At 55.5% G+C, this 25,214-nt stretch overlaps 1 protein-coding gene across 1 annotated transcript in view; it reads left to right on the top strand.

Annotated features, from left to right (window-relative positions):
* The window catches only part of LOC144948354 (rab GTPase-activating protein 1-like), a gene marked incomplete at its 3' end in the record, with an annotated part of 46,958 nt that extends 22,296 nt beyond the window's left edge, over positions 1-24,662 (top strand). Inside the window, exons 6-11 of the mRNA XM_078877782.1 lie at positions 582-760; positions 1,144-1,254; positions 8,675-8,741; positions 18,456-18,558; positions 20,392-20,558; positions 24,516-24,662. Coding sequence (XP_078733908.1) covers positions 582-760; positions 1,144-1,254; positions 8,675-8,741; positions 18,456-18,558; positions 20,392-20,558; positions 24,516-24,662 — 774 coding nt within the window. The remainder of the gene's footprint in view (positions 1-581; positions 761-1,143; positions 1,255-8,674; positions 8,742-18,455; positions 18,559-20,391; positions 20,559-24,515) is intronic.
* Between the last annotated feature and the right edge of the window lie 552 nt (positions 24,663-25,214).

The raw sequence follows: 25,214 nt of genomic DNA, 5'->3' as shown, positions 1-25,214 counted from the left end.
CCAGTCGCTCGCTCACCGGCTCACCCAGTCGCTCGCTCACCGGCTCACCCAGTCGCTTGCTCACTCACACACCCACTCGCTCGCTCACTCGCACACCCGCTCACCCACACACCCGCTCACACACACTCTCACTCACACCCACTCTCTCGCTCACTCGAACACCCGCTCACACACCCTCTCACTCGCTCATTCGCACACCCGTTCACTCACCCGCTCACTCGCTTACTCACTATCTCAATCGTACACTCTCTCGCACACACGCTCACTCACCTGCTAACCCACTCGCTCACTCACACACCCGCTCACTCATCCGCTCGCTTGCTCACCCACCCACATACCCACTCGCTCGCTCACTTGCACACCCTCTCACAGACCCTCTCGCACAACTGCTCACCCACTCGCTCGCTCGCTCACTCGCTCACTCGCTCACTCGCTCACTCATACACCCGCCCACTCATCCGCTTGCACACCCACCCCCACACGCGCTCACCCACTCACGCGCTCACCCACTCACGCGCTCACCCACTCACGCGCTCACCCACTCACTCACTCGCTCACTCGCTCATTTGTTCCCCCGGCAGGTGAGCCGGCTACTGCACAGCTTCGCGGCGGCGTTCGAGGTTTGCGCCCGGCCCAGCGGAGCCGGATCGTCGGGGCCGGGCTCCAGTCCGGCACTCACGGCCTCCACCCCCAACCCCGACCTCTTCACCTTCACCGTCGCCATGGAGATCAGGGAGGATGACGGGAAGGGGAACTTCAGGTGATGATGGTGGTGGCGGTGATGATGGAGGGCGCGTGTCTTCGTCCTTGTGTGCGGCGAGCGGTGGTGCGGTGGTTCTGCGCAGCGCGACAAACCCAGCCACCCGAGTTCGACTCCCGCTCGCGGCCAACACCGCTGGCGAATAACCAGTGCTGGGCCTCCCCTAGGTTTACTCGGCCTTAACCGAGTACCTGGCGCAGTGTAAATAAAGCATCAGCACTGGGGTGACAAAGGCGGCCGGGCGTGGTTGCTGTTGGCCACGCCTCTACCCCCCCCTCGTGCTCAGTGCCGGCCTTCATAGGTGCGACTCGCTGTAACAGCACTTGCCCTAGCACATATCCGTTAAGGTTACACGGGGGACCTTTGTCTTTGTTGTGCGGCAGCGCGGTGCCCGTGGACAAGGAGAAGCAGTACTTCAAGCTGCGCTCGGGCGTCGAGAAGAAACTCGTTCTGAACGTGAACCAAGCGTCCAGCCGCGAGCTCACCATCGAACGGTAGCTCCACCCGGCCACCCGCTCACTCGCCCACTCGCTCACCCGCTCGCTCGCCCGCTCGCCCGCTCGCTCACCCGCTCGCTCACCCGCTCACCCGCTCGCTCACCAACTCGTTCACCCGCTCGCTCACCCATTCACCCGCTCTCTCATTCGCTTGTTCATTAACCTAACGACCCACTCACTCGCTTACTCACCCACTCGCTCACTCACCCGCTCACCTGCTCTCTCACCCGCTCGTTCATTAACATAACGACACACTCACTCGCTTACTCACCCACCCGCTCACTCACCCGCTCACCTGCTCTCTCACCCGCTCGTTCATTAACCTAACGACCCACTCACTCGCTTACTCACCCACTCGCTCACTCACCCGCTCACCTGCTCTCTCACCCGCTCGTTCATTAACCTAACGACCCACTCACTCGCTTACTCACCCACTCGCTCACTCACCCGCTCACCTGCTCTCTCACCCGCTCGTTCATTAACCTAACGACACACTCACTCGCTTACTCACCCACCCGCTCACTCACCCACTCACCTGCTCTCTCACCCGCTCGTTCATTAACCTAACGACACACTCACTCGCTTACTCACCCACTCGCTCACTCACCCGCTCACCTGCTCTCTCACCCGCTCGTTCGTTAACCTAACGACCCACTCGCTCGCTTACTCACCCACTCGCTCACTCACCCACTCACCTGCTCTCTCACCCGCTCGTTCATTAACCTAATGACTCACTCACATGCACACTCACTCACCCACTCACTCGCTCACTCGCCCACTCACCCATTCACTCGCTCACTCACCCACTCACCCATTCACTCGCTCTCTCACCCACTCACTCATTAATTCGCTCACGTCGCTCACTCACCCACTCCCTCTCTCACCCGCTCATTCATTAACCTAATAACCCACTCACACGCTCACTCACTCACCCGCTCTCTCACCTGCTCATTCATTAACGTAACCACCAACTCACTCATTTACCCACTCATTCACTAACTTAACCACCCACTCACATGCTTGCCCATTCACCCACTCACTCACCGGCTCGTACACCCGCTCCTTCCTTAACCTAACCACCCACTCACAGGCTCACTGACCCACTCGTTCATTCACCTACACAACTCACATGCTCACTAACCCACTCGTTCATTCACCTACACAACTCACATGCTCACTAACCCACTAGTTCATTCACTTACACAACCACCCACTCACATGCTCACCAACCCACTCGTTCATTCATTGACACAGACACCCACTCACACGCTCACTAACCCACTCGTTAATTCACTTACACAACCACCCACTCACACGCTCACTAACCCACTCGTTCATTCAATTACACAGCCACCCACTCACACGCTCACTAACCCACTCGTTCATTCACTTACACAGACACCCACTCACACGCTCACTAACCCAATCGTTCATTCACTTACACAACCACCCACTCACACGCTCACTAACCCACTCGTTCATTCACTTACACAGACACCCACTCACACGCTCACTAACCCACTCGTTCATTCACTTACACAACCACCCACTCACACGCTCACTAACCCACTCGTTCATTCACCTACATAACTCACATGCTCACTAACCCACTCGTTCATTCACTTACACAACCACCCACTCACACGCTCACCAACCCACTCGTTCATTCACTTACACAACCACCCACTCACACGCTCACTAACCCACTCGTTAATTCATCTACACAGCCACTCACACGCTCACTAACCCACTCGTTCATTCACTTACACAACCACACACTCACTCGCTCACTAACCCACTCGTTCATTCACCTACACAACTCACATGCTCACTAACCCACTCGTTCATTCACTTACACAACCACACACTCACTCGCTCACTAACCCACTCGTTAATTCACCTACACAACTCACACGCTCACTAACCCACTCGTTCATTCATTGACACAGACACCCACTCACACGCTCACTAACCCACTCGTTCATTCACTTACACAGCCACACACTCACTCGCTCACTAACCCACTCGTTCATTCACCTACACAACTCACACGCTCACTAACCCACTCGTTAATTCACTTACACAACCACCCACTCACACGCTCACAAACCCACTCGTTCATTCACTTACACAGCCACACACTCACTCGCTCACTAACCCACTCGTTCATTCACCTACACAACTCACACGCTCACTAACCCACTCGTTCATTCACTTACACAGCCACACACTCACTCGCTCACTAACCCACTCGTTCATTCACCTACACAACTCACACGCTCACTAACCCACTCGTTCATTCACTTACACAGCCACACACTCACTCGCTCACTAACCCGCGCGTTCATTCACCTACACAACTCACACGCTCACTAACCCACTCGTTCATTCACTTACACAGCCACACACTCACACGCTCACCAACCCACTCGCTCACCACGTGGCTTTCAGTGCCACGTGGTCACCGCGAGGCGGCGCTGTCCACCAGTGGCTGGTGCTGGACACTCGAACCCGGCGACTTTGACGTCGGCGTTGTGAACGACGCCGACGCAGAAGATCCCTCGGCGTTTGATCTTCCACGGAGCTCATGGTCCACCCTCAACCGCATCCAGCAACTGCACGAACCATGGCAGCAGATGCGGATAACTGATGATGGCACAAATGAAAAATAAATAAAATAAATAAAATAATTAAAATTAAACTCTGCAGCAGTGCACGACTGGGCTCATCCAGAACGGACCGTGCATCGTATAACGGACGCAATGTCCCGATCCGCAAATTCGAAGGAGAGACATCACAGCGATGCACTCCGCTGCTGCTCCTGACGCGGTGGTCTGGCCTGGTCACCTGAATGTGAAATTGTAGCTGTTGGTCTGCATCTACATCAGCCACACAACAACAACAAGTAGATTGGTGTTAATAGGGTTCATCGCGACAATTCCTTCTGCTCCTCCCCCTCCACCCCCTCCTCCCCCTCCTCCTCCCTCCTCCTCCCTCCTCCTCCCCCCTCCACCCCCTCCTCCCCCTCCTCCCCTCTCCTCCCTCTTCCTCCCTCCTCCTCCGACCTCCCTCCCCCTCCTTCCCCCTCCTCCCCCCTCCTCCCCTCTCCTCCCCCCTCCACCCCCTCCACCCCCTCCTTCCCCTCCTCCCCCTCCTCCCCTCTCCTCCCTCTTCCTCCCTCCTCCTCCCTCCTCCTCCGACCTCCCTCCCCCTCCTTCCCCCTCCTCCTCCCTCCTTCCCCCTCCTCCCCCCTCCTCCCCTCTCCTCCCCCCTCCACCCCCTCCACCCCCTCCTTCCCCCTCCTCCTCCCTCCTTCCCCCTCCTCCCCCCTCCTCCCTCCTCCTCCCCCCTCCACCCCCTCCTCCCCCTCCTCCCCTCTCCTCCTCCCTCCACCCCCTCCTCCCCCCTCCTCCCCTCTCCCCCCCCCCTCCTCCCCCCTCCTCCCCCCTCCTCTCCCCTCCACCCCCTCCTCCCCCCCATCAACCACGTCAGAACGTCAGCAGCACATTTCCTCCGTCAATGGAATATTAAAGATACCAGCCACAGTACAGCGGTGTGATTGTGGCCACGCAGAGCACACTTTTAGCCGAACAGTAAACCCGTCCAGACGCACAGAGACTCATGGAGATACGTAGAGACCCACAGAGATACGTAGAGACCCGCAGAGACTCATAGAGATGCTTAGAGACACAGATACACAGAGACTCAGAAGATACACAGAGACTCAGAGATACAGAGACCCGTAGATATACTTAGAGACCCACAGATACTCATAGAGACCCATAGAGATGCATAGAGACTCATCAATACATAGAGACCCGTAGAGACACACAGATACCCATATACAGAGATTCATTGTAAACAAGCCACAGTATAGCAGTGTGATTTTTGTCCACGCATTCCACACTCTAGGCCGAACTTTAAACCCGTAGAGACGCACAGAGACTCATAGAGATACAGAGACCCTTAGAGATACGTCGAGACTCGCAGACACTCGCAGAGACCCATAGAGATGCATAGAGACCCATATAGATACACAGAGACCCATGGAGATACATAGAGACTCGTAGAGATGCATAGATACCCGTAGAGATACACAGAGACTCATAGAGATACACAGAGACTCATACAAATGCATAGAGACCCATAGAGATACACAGAGACTCATAGAGATGCATAGAGACCCATAGAGATACACAGAGACTCATAGAGATGCATAGATACCCATAGAGATACACAGAGACTCATAGAGATGCATAGAGACCTATAGAGATACACAGAGACTCATATAGATGCATAGAGACCCATAGACACACAGAGACTCATAGAGATACATAGATCACCATATAGATACACAGAGATTCATAGAGATGCATAGAGACCCATAGAGACACACAAAGACTCATAGAGATACACAGAGACTCATAGAGATACACAGAGACTCATAGAGATACACAGAGACTCATAGAGATACACAGAGACTCATAGAGATACACAGAGACTCATAGAGATATACAGAGACACATATAGATGCATAGATACCCATAGAGATACACATGGACCCATAGAGATGCATAGAGACCCATAGAGATACACAGAGACCCATAGAGATGCATAGAGACTCATAGAGATGCATAGAGACCCATAGAGATGCATAGAGACCCATAGAGATGCATAGAGACCCATAGAGATAGGGAGGTATTTTAAAAACAAGAACACATTCGCGCAATTGTGGTTATGCAACCCAAACTTTGAACCACAGAGTAAACCCAGAGACATGGAGACTCAGGGAGACTAAAGAGACCCACAGAGACCACGCTGACTACCCTCTCGTGTGCCGTGCCGGCCTTCATAGGCGCTACTCGCTAGCACGGCACTTGCCCCAACAGTCTGTCAATGCTCTACTGGGGGATCTTTGTCTTTGTGTTGACGTGCGCTTGGCAGTCCTCATGGCGATGGGTTCGCTCACCCCCGAGGATTAACGCCCGCGATTGAAACCGACGCCGCCTGCCGACTTTGTGGGTTGGAATTCCTCTCCCAGAAGAACTTTGTGGCTAAATGCAAATCCGTGTACACATATGTACACACACGCACACGTACACACGTGTGTGTGTGTGTGTACATGTGTGTGAAGAAGAAAAAAAATACGTTTCAAATTCTGCCGTAAATATTTAACGAAATTCGGTCCGCTTGCTCGCAGCGTTGTGACTGTACGTTCTAAATCACTCTTCCTTCAGTTCTTTCTTGCGTTCAATAATGCATTCTATTTTCCTCCTGACGACTGTAATTATATTTCTTGCCCAGGCTACTTTAGCGGCGTTCCGCGATCCAGACGATTTTTTTTTTCATTGGAGGCCTCCCCCCCTCCCCCTCCCCCCCCACTGCAACCGCCACCCCTCAAGACCTCACACAGAGACCCACGGACTCGCAGATAGACTCATGGACTCGCACAGAGACCCATAGATTCGCACAGAGACCCATGGACTGACACAGAGACCCATAGACTTACACAGAGACCCATAGACTCACACAGGGACCCATGGACTCACACAGAGACCCATGGACTCACACAGAGACCCATAGACTCGCACAGAGACCCATAGACTCACACAGGGACCCATGGACTCACACAGAGACCCATGGACTCGTACAGAGACCCATAGACTCACACAGGGACCCATGGACTCACACAGAGACCCATAGACTCGCACAGAGACCCATAGACTCGCACAGAGACCCATAGACTCGCACAGAGACCCATAGACTCACACAGAGACCCATGGACTCACACAGAGACCCATAGACTCACACAGGGACCCATAGACTCACACAGAGACCCATATACTCGCACAGAGACCCATAGACTCACACAGAGACCCATAGACTCACACAGCGACCCATAGACTCACACAGAGACCCATAGACTCACACAGAGACCCATAGACTCGCACAGAGACCCATAGACTCACACAGAGACCCATAGACTCACACAGAGACCCATAGACTCACACAGAGACCCATAGACTCACACAGGGACCCATAGACTCACACAGAGACCCATAGACTCACACAGAGACCCATAGACTCACACAGAGACCCATAGACTCACACAGAGACCCATGGAGTCGCATAGACTGGACTGTGATGCGACTGGGTTCTCAGGCAGGTCACCAAATGAATTGACACAAAACAAACCCATCCCTTGAAATTGGACGCTGTATTTACTTAATTTGGCTGAATTTCAATTCTGAGAATTAAACATCGATTTGGCCGTGACACGATGACTCTCAATGCAACTATTCAACTCTTTGTTTTACCAGTTAAGGCCCCACTGAGCTATGTAGCTCTTTTTCAGAAGCAATCTGGCTATCACAAACGATAGCTCAACGAAGTGGCTTATCGTCGTGTGGAAATGGATATCAGCACCCAAATGTTATATAAAATGCAGGGAAAACCGGAGAACCCGGAGAAAAATCTACGCAGCCACCAGGAGAGAGCTAGAGACACGCAAACTCCAAATAATACAGCATGCGTCAGGGTCGGGATCGAACCCACGACCTCCTGTATACCAGGCGAGGTAGTTAACATCTTCTAGCCACCGTGATGATGATGAGAGAGAGAGACACACAAACTCCAAATATACAGCAGGCGTCATGGTTTGGATCGAACCCACGACCTCCTGTATACCAGGCGAGATAGTTAACATCTCCTAGCCACCGTGATGATGATGATGAGAGAGAGAGACACGCAAACCCCAAATATACAGCAGGCATCAGGGTTGGGATCGAACCCACGACCGCCTGCAGACCAGGCGAGGTAGTTAACATCTCTTAGCCACCGTGGTGCCCAATGTCCTACGCAGTGCGATTGGGACAATGCTGCCCTGTACCGCGTGGACCCGACGTCACCAGAGGTCACGTGAAGGGATCTCAGCGGTAGCTCTGTGACATCCACTTCCGTGTGCTCTGCCAGAGACCGCGAACGAGTCTCCGTCTCGTCACGTGGGCCTCGCCGCTAGTGCAGCCTCTGAAGTTCGAACGTCTCTGTTACATTTTTGACTTGAAACTTTCGTGACTGCAGGAATTCATGTTTTTGGTTCTTTCGGTGAAGTCACGTAGATAAAATAAAAAATAAGTAATTTATATTTTACATTTTTTAAATAAATAAAATAAAAATAAAAGCAAACAAAAAACCACGACGTTTCGATCGCAACACAAGCGGTCTTCATCAGGCGGAGAGTTTATGTTACGTTAACCAACCAGTGGCAATCTCCGCGATGACCTTTTGACCTTTTGCTGTTGTCATCTAAAGAAATACAAACTGGTAAAATGATCTCTTTTCTTGTGTCTGCCAACCCTTGACCCCACTCACCCTGACCCCTACCTTGACCCCACCGACCCTGACCCCACCTGCCCAGGTGTTTTGGCGTCTTTCTTGGCCCTGGGTGTGGAGTTCAACCGGGAGACCTTCACCTCCTGAACATGGTACGTCCGCAGCCCAACGTTGATGGGTCGGTGGGTGGGGAGGGGTGGGGGGGCTAAAGAAGAAAAGAAAAACCCGCAACACGAAAAAAACGTGGACTCGCGAAAAACGTTGCGCCTGGAAGTTTGAAAAATTCGTTCGAACGGCGAGCGAGAAAGAGATGCACACACGCGCGCACACGCACACTCACTCACATGTACAAAGACTAAAGGTTCCCTGTATAGCCTGAACGGAATGTTGGGGCAAGTGCTGTTTAGCGAGCACCAGCACCTATGAAGGCCGGCACGGTGGCACATGAGGGGGTGGGTGGCCAGCACCACGCCCGGCCGCCTTGTCTCCCCAGTGGTGATGTTTACACACTGCACCAGGTACTCATTTGAGGCTGAGTCGACCTACGGGAGGCCCAGAACCGGTTCAGATAATCGTCACCAGTGTTGGCCGTGAGCAGGAATCGAATTCGGGTCGCTGGGTTCGTAGCGCAGCGTAGCGCTACCCGCTACACCACCGCTCCCCACACAGACGCACGCACGCAATCACACGTACACACGCGGACATGCACACACGCGCACATGCACACATGCACACATGCACCCACACGCACACTCACACACCCACATGCACACATGCGCACGCACGCACGCACCCTCACACACCCACATGCACACATGCGCACGCACGCACACTCACACACCCACATGCACACATGCACATGCACACATGCGCACGCACGCACGCACCCTCACACACCCACATGCACACATGCGCACGCACGCACACTCACACACCCACATGCACACATGCGCCCGCACACACACTCACACACCCACATGCACACATGCACATGCACACATGCGCACGCACGCACCCTCACACACCCACATGCACACATGCGCACGCACGCACACTCACACACCCACATGCACACATGCACCCGCACGCACCCTCACACACCCACATGCACACATGCGCACGCACGCACCCTCACACACCCACATGCACACATGCGCACGCACGCACACTCACACACCCATATGCACACACGCACACGCACGCACACTCACACACCCACATGCACACACGCGCACGCACGCACCCTCACACACCCACATGCACACATGCACACATGCGCACGCACGCACACTCACACACCCACATGCACACATGCGCACGCACGCACCCTCACACACCCACATGCACACATACGCACGCACGCACACTCACACACCCACATGCACACATGCGCACGCACGCACACTCACACACCCACATGCACACATGCGCACGCACGCACACTTACACACCCACATGCACACATGCGCACGCACGCACACTCACACACCCACATGCACACATGCGCACGCACGCACCCTCACACACCCACATGCACACATGCGCACGCATGCACGCTTTTGACCAGGGGGGACTATTTGCATTTTTCATTTGAGCAGTTTCAATTTTTTAAGAGTCGCAGCAAAAGTCAACGGCCCCCTCCTACCAAGAGCAGCACTCGGTGTGTGTGCAACCCGGCTCCTGCTCGGCGTGTGTGCAGCCGGGGTGGGGTGGGGTGGGGGTGGGGGGGGGCGAGGGAGCCCAACAACGCTGGCGTCGGCGTGGAGCAGACAGGAGCCGAAGCGATCCATGCGTGCGTTCCAGGGACGGACGGATCGCACAGGTCCAGGGTCCTCATAAATGCCAGCTGCCCGCACCACCTGCCGCAACGCATGCATAATACGTGCATAATGCATGCGTGTATGCGCGCGCGCGCGTGCGTGCGTGCGTGTGTGCGTGTGTGTGTGTGCATGTGCGTCCGTGCAGTTGGTGTGAGGTGCCAAGAACCTCGGCGACCCGGTAACGGGCCTCCCCGAGGTCGACTGTTCAACACCATCTGGGTGGATGTTTGTCTCTAGTAGTGTGCCCGTGTGCGAGGTCGACTGTTCAACACTATCTGGGTGGATCTGTGTCTCTCATCGTGTGCCCGTGTGCGAGGTCGACTGTTCAACACTATCTGGGTGGATCTGTGTCTCTCATCGTGTGCCCGTGTGCGAGGTCGACTGTTCAACACCATCTGGGTGGAACTTTGTCTCTAATCGTGTGTCCGTGTGCGAGGTCGACTGTTCAATACCATCTGGGTGGATCTGTGTCTCTCATCGTGTGCCCGTGTGCGAGGTCGACTGTTCAACACCATCTGGGTGGATCTTTGTCTCTCATCGTGTGTCCGTGTGCGAGGTCGACTGTTCAACACCATCTGGGTGGATCTGTGTCTCTAATCGTGTGCCCGTGTGCGAGGTCGACTGTTCAATTCCATCTGGGTGGATGTTTGTCTCTAGTCGTGTGCCCGTGTGCGAGGTCGACTGTTCAACACCATCTGGGTGGATCCTTGTCTCTCATCGTGTGCCCGTGTGCGAGGTCGACTGTTCAACACCATCTGGGTGGATCTTTGTCTCTAATCGTGTGCCCGTGTGCGAGGTCGACTGTTCAATTCCATCTGGGTGGATCCTTGTCTCTCATCATGTGCCCGTGTGCGAGGTCGACTGTTCAACACCATCTGGGTGGATCCTTGTCTCTCATCGTGTGCCCGTGTGCGAGGTCGACTGTTCAACACCATCTGGGTGGATCTTTGTCTCTAATCGTGTGCCCGTGTGTACGATTAGCACGCTGGGCTACGTACAGTGTGAAAGAAGTTCAAAAATACGTACGGGATACACAAAGACAAAGATTCCCCCGTGTAACAGACTGTTGGGGCAAGTGCTGTTAGCGAGCACCTATGAAGGCCGGCCACGGCACACGAGTGGGTGGGTGGCCAACACCACGCCCGACCGCCTTTGTATCCCCAGTGGCGATGTTTACACACCGCACCGGGTAATCATTTGAGGCCGAGTCGACCTAGGGGGAGGCCCCAGGACAGGTGCAGATAATCGTTACCGGTGTTGGTGGCCGTGAGCGGGAATCGAACTCGGGTCGCCGGAATTCTGAGCGCAGCGCGCTAACTGTTGCGCCACCAATCGTAAAATGCACACGTACACGCACACATTCACAATCACCTGGTCAAGTTACATGCATAATACATGCGTGCATACATAATACAAAGGCAGAGATTCTGCTCAAAGCCTTTAACAGACCTCTGGGGCACACGTACACACATGTATTCATACACACAACAGCAAAGACAAAGATCCCCCGCATAGCCTTAACATACTTTTGGGGCAAGTGCTATTAACACCTATGAAGGTCGGCCACGGCACGCGAGGGGGTGGGTGGCCAGCACCACACCCGGCCGCCTTTGTCTCCCCAGTGGCGATGTTTACACACCACACCAGGTACTCATTAAGAGGCTGAGTCGACCTAGGGGAGGCCCAGGAACGGCTCAGATAATCGTCACCAGTGTTGGCCATGAGCAGGAACTGCCGGGGTTTGTAGCACAACGCACGAACCACGCCACTACCACTACACTACTCCACCACCGCTTGTGCCAGACTAGGTGCACCTTGAGGTTAAGTGAAGTTAGGAAGGTTTCCTGGCAGGAGGTCGCGGGACAGACCCCAGGTACCATGGGTTGGCTGACTGAGATGACTGACAAATGCACCACCCGTGCCGCTCACTGTGCCAACTCGCTGCGTTTTATCCGCCCGGCGCTCCGCTCGTTGTTGTGAGCGACGCTCCTCTGCCCTCCGCTGTTGCTGGAGGGGCGACCGCCTCCCAACCGCCCAGTGGGCAGCAGCGTCCTTCACGAGCTTCCTCCTCCACGGAGGCCGATCTTGACACGTGTAGGCACGCACACGCGTGTCTGCGTCACACGTTCAAGTGTCCTGGCCGTTGGCAATTTAAACACCCCGGCAGAGGTCGCAAACGGGTTTTGATTCCTTACCCGTACCCGTACCCGGCCGCACCAGGGTCGCAAATGGGTACCCGTACCCGGCTGGGTACGGGTACCCGTTCCCTACCCGTACCCTACCCGAAATGAGTGACAAACGGTTACTCACCAGTGACTCACGGCCTACCCGTACCCGTACCCGGCCGCACCAGGGTCGCAAACGGCTACCCGTACCCGGCCGGGTAGCCGGGTACGGGTATCGGGTACCCGGTTGCGACCTCTGCACCCCGGTGCCTGGCCTTGCTTGGCCCCGAGCCAGATTCAGACGACGTCGTCTCGCGAGGCAAGCAGCGCAGCACGGCTTGGTCCGGCTCGGCTCGGCAAAACGGCAGTGGAACAAAAACACGATGAGCCGTGCCCATCGTGGCACGGCTCACATGTGCCAGTGGAAACAAAAACAACGGTGTGGCTGTGTCCCTTGCCCGAGAAGCACGGTGGCTATGAGATGTTAACTACCTCGCCTGGTATACAGGAGGTCGTGGGTTCGATCCCGACCCTAACGCCTGCTGCTGTATATTTGGAGTTTGCGTGTCTCTCTCTCATCTTCATCATCACGGTGGCTAGGAGATGTTAACTACCTCGCCTGGTATGCCGGAGGTCGTGGGTTCGATCCCGTACCCTGACGCCTGCTGTATATTTTGAGTTTGCGTGTCTCTCTCTCTCATCATCATCACGGTGGCTAGGAGATGTTAACTACCTCGCCTGGTATACAGGAGGTCGTGGGTTCGATCTCGTACCCTGACGCCTGCTGTATATTTGGAGTTTGCGTGTCTTTCTCTCTCTCATCATCATCACGGTAGCTAGGAGATGTTAACTACCTCGCCTGGTATGCCGGAGGTCGTGGGTTCGATCCCGACCCTGACGCCTGCTGCTGTCTACTTGGAGTTTGCGTGTCTCTCTCTCTCCACAATGGTCACGTGGATTTTTCTCCAGGCCCTTCTGTTTTTCCCTCTGCTGATGAATCTGAGCCCTCTCTCCTCATCACGTTACGGGAACCCCACCCTCCCCGACCGATATTTTTCTAGGAAACCGGGGCGCCACACGCGTCGATGAGCCTCCGATCAATGGGGGTTTTGTTTTTGTTTTGAGTTTTTATTTCTTTGTGAACGTGATTTACGTTTATTTATTACTGAACGTTATTTTTCCACCCTGCCGCTGTTTTGCAACCCCGATCGCATCGCTGGCGGTGGCGGTGGCGAGGCGGTCGGCTCCCTCGAACCCGGTTCTAATCACAACCCAGTCAATCGCGAGTCCATTAGTCTCTACGTGAGTCTGTTAGTCTCTATGTGAGTCTATGGGTCTATATGTGAGTCTATGAGTCTCTATGTGAGTCTATGGGTCTTTATGTGAGTCTGTGAGTCTCTATGTGAGTCTATGGGTCTATATGTGAGTCTATGAGTCTCTATGTGAGTCTATGGGTCTTTATGTGAGTCTGTGAGTCTCTATGTGAGTCTATGGGTCTTTATGTGAGTCTGTGAGTCTCTATGTGAGTCTATGGGTCTATATGTGAGTCTATGAGTCTCTATGTGAGTCTATGGGTCTTTATGTGAGTCTGTGAGTCTCTATGTGAGTCTATGGGTCTTTATGTGAGTCTGTGAGTCTCTATGTGAGTCTAGGGGTCTCTTCGTGAGTATGCCAGTCTTTATGTGAGTCTATGGGTCTCTACGGGAGTCTGTGAGTCTCTGTGAGTCTATGGGTCTTTATGTGAGTCTATGGGTCTCTATGTGAGTCTCTATGTGAGTCTCTATGTGAGTCTATGGGTCTCTATGTGAGTCTGTGAGTCTCTATACGAGTCTGAGCCTCTATGCGAGTCTATTGGTCTCTATGTGAGTTCATGGATCTCTTTGTGAGTCTATGAGTCTCTACGTGAATCTATTGGTCTCGATGTGAGTCTGCAAATATGTCAGCCTCTATGTGAACCTGTGGGTCGCTTTGCGAGTCTATGAGTCTCTACGTGAGTCTATGGTGTCTTTATGGGAGTCTACGGGTCTCTATGCGAGTCTATGGGTCTCTACACCAATTCACTGCAGTTTGGGGCTGAAACCCGGACTCGAACCCAGGATCTCGGCAGTGACGGCCTCGGCACTCGCTCAGCGTTTGTGACCTCCGAAAGCCACGTGGCCTCATTTTCGTCGTGTGTCTTTGATCCGTCCTGGAAAAATCGGTCGCTTCTTGGAAGATGAAGGAGAAGAAGTGGGGGGCTGGGGGGCTTTGTGGGTGGGGGTGCGGGGGAAGAAATTTAATAAATAACCCCAGCGCATCTCTCCTGCACCACTTGCCTCTTGTTTCTGCTCTTGCCTTCGTTTGATCTCCCCGCTCTCCTCGCCGATGCCTGAACTCCCAATTAGTCGCCCTCTGACTCTTCGCTTTTTTTCCCCCGTGTCGGGGGCAATTTCTCGAACAATTGGGACGGAGGTTTTTTTGCGGTGAAGGGCGGCAGGGGAACGATTGAAGCTACGTGCCAAATTATTGGGCCTTACGCGGTCAAGCAAAAAAAAATCTCACGGTTTTTTATTTTTCCCGTACAGCTACCGCTGCGCGTTTTTCCCCGGGCCCTGCGGTTTGTTGCTGCGCCGACCGGGCTGGGCCGGGCCCGGCCGGGCGTCCCACCGGCTTGCGCTACCGGCGGCTCCCGGACTCCACTCGGAGTTGCCTGGGGGTTGCCGTGGCTCAGTCCGTGACGTGGGGGTGCGATAACTCTCGCTAGCGCGTGCGCGCATCACGTTGATGAGGTTGAGCAAAGTAACGACACGGACGGGACTCGTCGCGTCACCTGTACGCAGTGGCGTCGCTGTCGTTGTGTTGTTGTGTTGTTGTGTTGTTGTGTTGTTGTGTTGTTGTGTTGATGTCGTGTTGTTGTTGTCACTATGTGAGTCTAACACGAGGAATAGCTTTGAAAGTTGTATAATCTCCTGTAGATGTAGATGCAACTGGTTCTTCACGTTCTGCAGATGTAGATGCAACTGGTTCTTCACGTTCTGAAGATGTAGATGCCACTGGTTCTTCACGTTCTTCACGTTCTGCAGGTGTAGATGCCACTGGTTCTTCACGCTCTGTAGATGTAGATGCCACTGGTTCTTCATGTTCTGCAGATGTAGATTCCACTGGTTCTTCACGTTCTGTAGATGTAGATGCCACTGGTTCTTCATGTTCTGCAGATGTAGATGCCACTGGTTCTTCACGTTCTGCAGATGTAGTTGCCACTGGTTCTTCACGTTCTGCAGATGTAGATGCCACTGGTTCTGCACGTTCTTCACGTTCTGCAGATGTAGATGCCACTGGTTCTTCACGTTCTGCAGATGTAGATGCCACTGGTTCTTCACGTTCTGCAGATGTAGATGCCACTGGTTCTTCACGTTCTGCAGATGTAGATGCCACTGGTTCTTCACGTTCTGCAGATGTAGATGCCACTGGTTCTTCACGTTCTGCAGATGTAGATGCAACTGGTTCTTCACGTTCTGCAGATGTAGATGCCACTGGTTCTTCACGTTCTGCAGATGTAGATGCCACTGGTTCTTCACGTTCTGTAGATGTAGATGCCACTGGTTTTTCACGTTCTGCAGATGTAGATGCCACTGGTTCTTCACGTTCTGTAGATGTAGATGCCACTGGTTCTTCACGTTCTGCAGATGTAGATGCCACTGGTTCTTCACGTTCTGCAGATGTAGATGCCACTGGTTCTTCACGTTCTGCAGATATAGATGCCACTGGTTCTTCACGTTCTGCAGATGTAGATGCCACTGGTTCTTCACGTTCTGTAGATGTAGATGCCACTGGTTTTTCACGTTCTGCAGAAGTAGATGCAACTGGTTCTTCACGTTCTGTAGATGTAGATGCCACTGGTTCTTCACGTTCTGCAGATGTAGATGCCACTGGTTCTGCACGTTCTTCACGTTCTGCAGATGTAGATGCCACTGGTTCTTCACGTTCTGCAGATGTAGATGCCACTGGTTCTTCACGTTCTGCAGATGTAGATGCCACTGGTTCTTCACGTTCTGCAGATGTAGATGCCACTGGTTCTTCACGTTATGCACGTTCTGAAGATGTAGATGCCACTGGTTCTTCACATTCTGCAGATGTAGATGCCACTGGTTCTTCACGTTCTGCAGATGTAGATGCCACTGGTTCTTCACGTTTTGCAGATGTAGATGCCACTGGTTTTTCACGTTCTGCAGCTGTAGATGCCACTGGTTCTTCACGTTTTGCAGATGTAGATGCCACTGGTTATTCACGTTCTGCAGATGTAGATGCCACTGGTTCTTCGCGTTCTGCAGATGTAGATGCCACTGGTTCTTCACGTTTTGCAGATGTCGATACCACTGGTTCTTCACGTTTTGCAGATGTAGATGCCACTGGTTCTTTGCATTCTGCAGATGTAGATGCCACTGGTTTTTCACATTCTGCAGATGTAGATGTCACTGGTTCTTCACGTTCTGTAGATGTAGATGCCACTGGTTCTTCACGTTCTGCAGATGTAGATGTCACTGGTTCTTCGCGTTCTGTAGATGTAGATGCCACTGGTTCTTCACGTTCTGCAGATGTAGATGCAACTGGTTCTTCACGTTCTGTAGATGTAGATGCCACTGGTTCTTCACGTTCTGTAGATGTAGATGCCACTGGTTCTTCACGTTCTGCAGATGTAGATGCCACTGGTTCTTCACGTTCTGTAGATGTAGATGCCACTGGTTCTTCACGTTCTGCAGATGTAGATGCCACTGGTTCTTCGCGTTCTGTAGATGTAGATGCCACTGGTTTTTCACATTCTGCAGATGTAGATGTCACTGGTTCTTCACGTTCTGTAGATGTAGATGCCACTGGTTGTTCACGTTCTGCAGATGTAGATGCCACTGGTTCTTCGCGTTCTGTAGATGTAGATGCCACTGGTTCTTCACGTTCTGCAGATGTAGATGCAACTGGTTCTTCACGTTCTGTAGATGTAGATGCCACTGGTTCTTCACGTTCTGTAGATGTAGATGCCACTGGTTCTTCACGTTCTGCAGATGTAGATGCCACTGGTTCTTCACGTTCTGTAGATGTAGATGCCACTGGTTCTTCACGTTCTGCAGATGTAGATGCCACTGGTTCTTCACATTCTGCAGATGTAGATGCCACTGGTTCTTCACGTTCTGCAGATGTAGATGCCACTGGTTCTTCACGTTCTGCAGATGTAGATGCCACTGGTTCTTCGCGTTCTGCAGATGTAGATGCCACTGGTTCTTCATGTTTTGCAGATGTAGATGCCACTGGTTTTTCACGTTCTGCAGATGTAGATGCCACTGGTTCTTCACGTTCTGCAGATGTAGATGCCGCTGGTTCTTCACGTTCTGCAGATGTAGATGCCACTGGTTCTTCATATTCTGCAGATGTAGATGCCACTGGTTCTTCACGTTCTGCAGATGTAGATGTCACTGGTTATTCACATTCTGCAAATGTAGATGCCACTGGTTCTTCACGTTCTGCAGATGTAGATGTCACTGGTTCTTCACATTCTGCAGATGTAGATGCCACTGGTTCTTCATGTTCTGCAGATGTAGATGCCACTGGTTCTTCACATTCTGCAAATGTAGATGCCACTGGTTCTTCACGTTCTGCAGATGTAGATGTCACTGGTTCTTCACATTCTGCAGACGTAGATGCCACTGGTTCTTCACATTCTGCAGATGTAGATGCCACTGGTTCTTCACGTTCTGCAGATGTAGATGTCACTGGTTCTTAATATTCTGCAGATACCACCACCACCACCATCTATTGCGCGGCGGTTGAACCAAAGGTTTCTAAGTCAGAGAAGTCCCCGCGTCGCGCCGCGTTGCGTTGCACTGACGTGGCGCCGCGTCGTTCTCCGCAGGAGTCCATGGGCAAGAGCTCGGACAGCAAGTCGTACGTGATCGCCGCCCGCTGGGACCCCACGCTCGCCACCTTCCACGGCCTCAACGACGAGACGGCCAAGGGTACGTGCACTCGCGCTGCCACTGCCGGCGCGGAGGCGGCGACGGTGACGCCCAACGCCGAGCCGACGTTTGGCGGACGTTGTCGGTGCCCGACGTTGGGCCGACGTTCGGAATCAAGATATTTATACTGGAGGAATCCGATGAGCTGTGAAGCTCTTTTAGACGGATGTCCAGTAGTTGAGCAGGTGGTCTAATTTTGGTTGACGTTGAGCCAACGTTGGTGCGACGTTCGGTCGACCTTGGTTTGACGTCGGTGCGACGTTGGTGCAACGTTGGGCCGACGTTGGTGCGACGTTATGCCGATGTTGTTCCAATGTTAGCGCGACGTGGCTCCGACGTTGGCGGAGGGTTTGTTAAATGATTGTGGGTGGCTTAATGGTTGTTTGGTTTATTTTTATTTTACTTTTATTAATTTTTATTTTTTTACCTACGTGACTTTACCGAAAAAACCTAAGAATATGAATCCTTGCAGTCACGAAAGCTTCAAATCTAGAATTCGATGCATGTGATTGCATGACTGGTTGTTCCCTTGTGATTGGTTGATTGGTTGATGAAACGCCTGCCTCACTGCCATCTGCGAGCCACAAATCAATACGAAATGTCGATGGATCAGTAGACAAAATATTCTCAAAGAGCGCGTTTCTGGCCAAGGTAAAGAGAGTTGAGTGGGGAGTGCAGGCCATCATCCATCCATCCATCTTGGGCCGCATTGGCACAAGACTCGACCAAAGACAACGTCAAACTTAATTTTAAAAAAATAATCGGGAGAAAGAATTAAATAGCCGCTCCGCCACTCCAATCGGCGCCCTTTGCTCCTCGGCGCAAGCGTGAGAATCCACGCGCACTCGGCATTTGCCGCGCCTGCCACGACGTATCCACGGCGCGTCGTCCTAACTGGGAGAGACGGCGATGCCATGCCTATTAGCTGCCCCACGCTCCCCACCGCTGTCCCACGCTGCTGAACGCTGCGCCCCCCCCCCCACCCACGTCGTCAGCGGGAGATGAAATGGAGGCCAGCGAAGGTTATCATCATCATCATCATGATCGCGGAATCGGCCACACGGAACGGACGGGCGGAGGGACGGACGGATGGACGGACGAACGGACGGACACAAATGGACTGACGGACTGACGGACGGACGGACGGATGGACAAATGGATAGCAGGACAGACGAATGGATGGACCAATGGGCTGACAGCCAGACGGATGGACTGACAGATGGATAAGACAGATCGACAGACCATCTCCCAGCGCATCAGTTTAAATCATGTGGGGGGGCGGGGGTAAGTTTCTTAAATCATCCCCCTACCCCTTCCCCCTGCTTTTGTTCACCCGGCAGTGTTAACGTGTTCACCCATTAACAGATGAACCCGCCCGCCTACCAGAGAAGCGCGTAGCGGCCACCGTGCAAGAGCACAGGGGGCTCTCTGGGGCCTCCCTCTGGTGGAGTTGGAGGCACCTTCTGACCCGCAGCAGCCACAGGCGTGAGCAGGGCAGTTGCAGGGCTGCGCCTGTACCCCAAAAGCCGTCCGTCCCCGGCTAGGGTACACGGCTGGGGGTCTCCGCGCTTTGGGGGGTGAGGGCGTTTTTGAGGGGTGTGGGTGGGGGGCACGCGCTTTGGGAGGGGGCCCTCGATTCGACGTCCCCGGTGTCTTCAGATGTCAAACTTCCGGTTGAGTTCCCAGAAGTTCCGCAGACGGAGACGCCGCTGCTCCTTCACGTTCCGCGGATGCTGACGTCATCATCGTCGCCGCGCTCACGACGCCGTCTCCCCCCCCTCGCCCTCCTCTCCCCCCCCCTCGCCCTCCTCTCCCCCGTGCCTCTCTCCGCAGACAAGATGGCTCACCTGACGGTGGCGGCCGACCTGGTGGTCACCGAGGTGCAGGACCCGGTTCGATTCCTGTTCGAGGCGCCGGCTCGTGTGTTCCCGGCGACGGAGCGGTTCTGGTATTTCGGCCGGCGAGCCTTCACCGACACCTTCCACCTGCACCTGCGGCAGGCGAGTCTCTCCTCCCGTCGTCGGAGCTCGCTCGCCGGCTCGCCCCGGCGGTCGTCCGTCCGCTCGGTCGGTCGGCCACCCGCTCGTCACGCACGCGCTCTCACCCGTTGACCGTCTACTTCTTCTTCATTGTATGGGCCCCGCGGGGACCACCGGCGGCCCCCACCCCCCCCCCCCCCCCCCGGTGGCCTCTAGTTCGACCCCTGACGTGCGGGCCCCACAGACAACACACAAAGAGTGAAAAAATCCCCATAATCATCGTCATCATCGTCGTCATCATCGTCGTCATTGTCATCATTGCTCATCATCGTCATCATCGTCATCATCGTCATCATTGTCATCATTGCTCATCATCGTCATCATCGTCATTGCTCATCGTCGTCATCGTCGTCATCATCGTCATCGTCGTCATCATCGTCCTCATAGTCGTCGTCGTGCTGCTGTCAAAACCCCCAATGGCTTCAAATGGCGCGGTGGCCCCCACGTGCTCCTGATGTGGTCTTGTCGGCGAAAGTGCCCAACCCCCCCCCCCCCCCCTGCAAGTTCGTGAAGATCGCTGGGACCGACACACGCTGAGACCAGGCTCACCACGAGGGGGCCCACGCTACGCGAGGCCGGAGGGGCCCAGGTGCTGGGCAATGAAGGAGTGGGGGGGAGGGGGGGTGGGGGTGGAGGGGGGGGAGGTGGGGGGGGGGGTGCCATTTTAATTGCTCTCTCCGGGGCTCACCTCACAGCGGAGGCTGCTCCTCCACCGCTGGAGAGGTGGAGGGGGGGAGCGGAGTGGAGCAGAGAGTGGCGCAGGGGGGGGGGGGGGGGCAGAGTGGAGCAAAGAGTGGGATGGTGGGGGGCAGAGTGGAGCAGGGGGGGGGGGGAGTGCGGGATCGGGGAGGGGGCTTTGAATTGAGATGGGGGTGTGGAAGACTGAGAGGGTGCGAGAGAGAGCGAGAGAGAGTGGATGGAGAATTTATTATTCTTTTTTCTCACGTTGATGGCGTTTCTGGTATTAGGCGTCTGTGTGCGCGTGCGTGTCACTGTGCGCGTGTCACTGTGTGCGCGCGTGCGTGTCACTGTGTGCGCGTGCGTGTCACTGTGTGCGCGTGTGCGTGTCACTGTGTGCGCGTGCGTGTCACTGTGTGCGTGTCACTGTGTGCGCGTGCGTGTCACTGTGTGGGGAGCGGTGGTGTAGAGGTCAGCGCGCTGTACTACGAACTCGACGATCCGAGTTCGATTCCCGCTCGCGGCCAACGCTTGTGACAATTTTCTGAACTGGGCCTCACCTAGGTCCACTCAGCCTCAAATAAGTACCATGGTGCGGTGTAGTGTTGGCCGTGCCGGCCATCATAAGTGCTCGTTAACAGCACTTGCTCCAACAGTCTGTGGAGGCTATACGGGGGATCTTTGTCTTTGGAAAGCCGCATTGTGGCTGTGAGCGCGCTGCACTACGAACCCGGCGTAGAGCCGAGTTCGATTCCCACTCACGGCCAACACCAGCGACGATTATCTGAACGGGTCCTGGGCCTCCTCCCCTAGGTCGACTCGGCCATAAAAACGAGGACCTGGTGCGGTGTGTGGTAAACGTCACCACTGGGTGATACAAAGGCGGCCGAGCATGGCACGGTGCTGACCACCCCCCCCCCCTCCCCCCACCTCGCGTGCCTTATCATCCTTCACGGGTGCCGCTACCGAAAGGCAAACTTGATTTGAAGCTAAAGGCACTTGCCCCCAACGGTCCATTGAAGGCTATACGGGGGATCTTTGTCTTTGCCACGTCTCGTGGCTGGGCCCCACCCCCCACCCCCCCACCCCCGACCTGCGCCTGCTGGAACGCGCTCGCGGGGCCACTCCGCTCGCTGCTCTGCGGCTCGCCATGAAATTGGAATCGATTTTTATTCGCCGCCGTCTCGCAGGCGACCTGACGGCCGTCTACGAGACGATGATGGGGCCCCCCAGGCCTCTCCCCTTCCTCCCCTGCTCCCCTCCTCCCCTGCTCCCCTCCCCTACTCCCCTGCCCCCCTCTCCTGCTCCCCTGCTCCCCTACTCTCCTGCTCCCCTACACCCCTGCTCCCCTACTCCCCTGCCCCCCTGCTCCCCTGCTCCCCTGCTCCCCTACTCCCCTGCCCCCCTGCTCCCCTGCTCCCCTCCCCTCCCCTGCTCCCCTCCCCTCCCCTGCTCCCCTCCCCTGCTCCCCTGCCCTGCCCCCCTCCCCTGCTCCCCTGCCCCCCTCCCCTGCTCCCCTGCTCCCCTGCTCCCCTCCCCTGCTCCCCTCCCCTGCTCCCCTCCCCTGCTCCCCTCCCCTGCTCCCCTGCCCCCCTCCCCTGCTCCCCTCCCCTGCCCCCCTCCCCTGCTCCCCTGCTCCCCTCCCCTGCTCCCCTACTCCCCTGCTCCCCTCCCCTCCCCTGCTCCCCTCCCCTGCTCCCCTGCCCTGCCCCCCTCCCCTGCTCCCCTGCCCCCCTCCCCTGCTCCCCTGCTCCCCTCCCCTGCTCCCCTACTCCCCTGCTCCCCTCCCCTGCCCCCTTCCCCTGCTCCCCTGCTCCCCTCCCCTGCTCCCCTCCTCCCCTGCTCCCCTCCCCTGCTCCCCTGCCCCCCTCCCCCGCGTGTGCCACCCTCGGCTACCCGACGAGCAGGCCGGCCGACCGGGCACCGCCACCGAACCCCCGACAAGTCGGCGCGGGAACGCAACGTTCGCGCTGGCCAGGAATTTGGTCTGACGAGCCGCGAATGATGAATGCGCGAATGCCGGGGGAGGGGAGGGGGCATGGGGGGTGGGTGGGGGTGGGGGTGGGGAGGGAGCGTGGTGGTGGTGGGGGGGCCATGCGAGAGAGACGTGGGCTCAGCTTGGAAGCCCTCCGGGCCAGCGAGTGGTGCTGGAGCCGCGGACGCAATCAGCGGGGATGGTGGGTGTGAGATGCGGGGAGCAGCGGTTGACCACCACGGCCGCTTCAAAGGGAGGTGGATTTGGTTTGTGCGATGAGTTAGTCCATTCGTCTGTCCATCCGTCTGTAACACGGGGGGGGGGGGGGTCTCATAACGATGAACGAACCCTTACGCGGTGGTGATGATGATGATGACCGTGACGACGATGATTACAACGATGATGGCGATCACGATAGTCATGCTGATGATGCTGGCATCAACGAGGTCGGTGATGGTGATGATGGTGATGACGATGTTACAGTGACCCAGGCGATGGTGATGATGGTGATGATGGTGATGATGATGGTGATGCCATACCAGTGACCCAGGCGATGGCGATGATGGTGATGACGACAACGACGATGACGATACCAGTGACCCAGGTGATGGTGATGACGACAACGATGACGATGATACCAGTGACCCAGGCGATGATGATGATGGTGATGATGATGGTGATGATGATACCAGTGACCCAGGCGATGGTGATGACGACAACGATGACGATGATACCAGTGACCCAGGCGATGATGATGATGGTGATGATGATGGTGATGATGATACCAGTGACCCAGGTGATGGTGATGACGACAACGATGACGATGATACCAGTGACCCAGGCGATGGTGATGACGACAACGATGACGGTGATGACGATACCAGTGACCCAGGCGATGGTGATGACGGTGATGATGATGGTGATGATGATACCAGTGACCCAGGCGATGGTGATGACGACAACGATGACGATGATACCAGTGACCCAGGCGATGATGATGATGGTGATGATGATGGTGATGATGATACCAGTGACCCAGGTGATGGTGATGACGACAACGATGACGATGATACCAGTGACCCAGGCGATGGTGATGACGACAATGATGACGGTGATGACGATACCAGTGACCCAGGCGATGGTGATGATGGTGATGATGATGGTGATGATGATGATGATGACTTTCACCAATGACCCCGGCGGCGGCGGCGGTGGCGACGACGACGACGACGATGATGATGACGTCACCGCTGCTGCCCTCCCAGCTGCCCCCACGGGACGAGACAACGCCGGACGAGGCCCGGGCCTGCCCCTACGAGCTGCTCGCCCTCACGAGCGAGTCGGAGCGACAGCGCGCCGCCACCACCGCCACCGCCGCCACCACCACGGGAGGGGCGGGAGGGGGCCTGGCGGGAGTGTGGGGGGGCGGTGGAGGGGGGGGTCCCGTCGTCCCCGTCGCTCACGCTGTCGGCACGGGGCTCGCAGAGTTCGGCGTTCGCCACCCCCACGGAGGATGAGGATGACGGAGGTGAGGGGTGGTGGGGGACGGGCGAAAGTGGGCGAGGGTTGGTGAGTGTGGGGGTGGGTGGGAGTGGGTGAGTGAGTGAGAGTGGGTGAGAGTGGGTAAGAGTGGATGAGTGTGAGTGAGAGTGGGTGAGTGAGTGTGGGTGTTGGCCACCCACCCCGTCACGTGCGCCGTGCCGGCCTTCCCAGGTGCGGCCACTCGCTTAGCAGTGCTTGCCCCGGCGGTCTGTTCAAGGCCACGTGGGGTAGCCTCTCTGCCTTTGGCGCGTCGGGCAGCACACAATGTGACTGCGTTGTGACTCCAGCCCGTCCGCCAGCAGCAGTTTAGCTGTCGGTCTCGACGTGCAACCTAGCCTGGCACACGCGGCGGCGGCGGCAGCGACGTGGTGGTGGCGTCAAAGGCAAAGCTCCCCCGTATAGCCTGAACAGACTGTTGGGGC

The sequence above is a fragment of the Lampetra fluviatilis genome, chromosome 49, assembly GCF_964198595.1.
Source record: "Lampetra fluviatilis chromosome 49, kcLamFluv1.1, whole genome shotgun sequence".
Classification (NCBI taxonomy): Eukaryota; Metazoa; Chordata; class Hyperoartia; order Petromyzontiformes; family Petromyzontidae; genus Lampetra; species Lampetra fluviatilis.
This window is presented reverse-complemented; position numbering and strand designations above follow the sequence as displayed.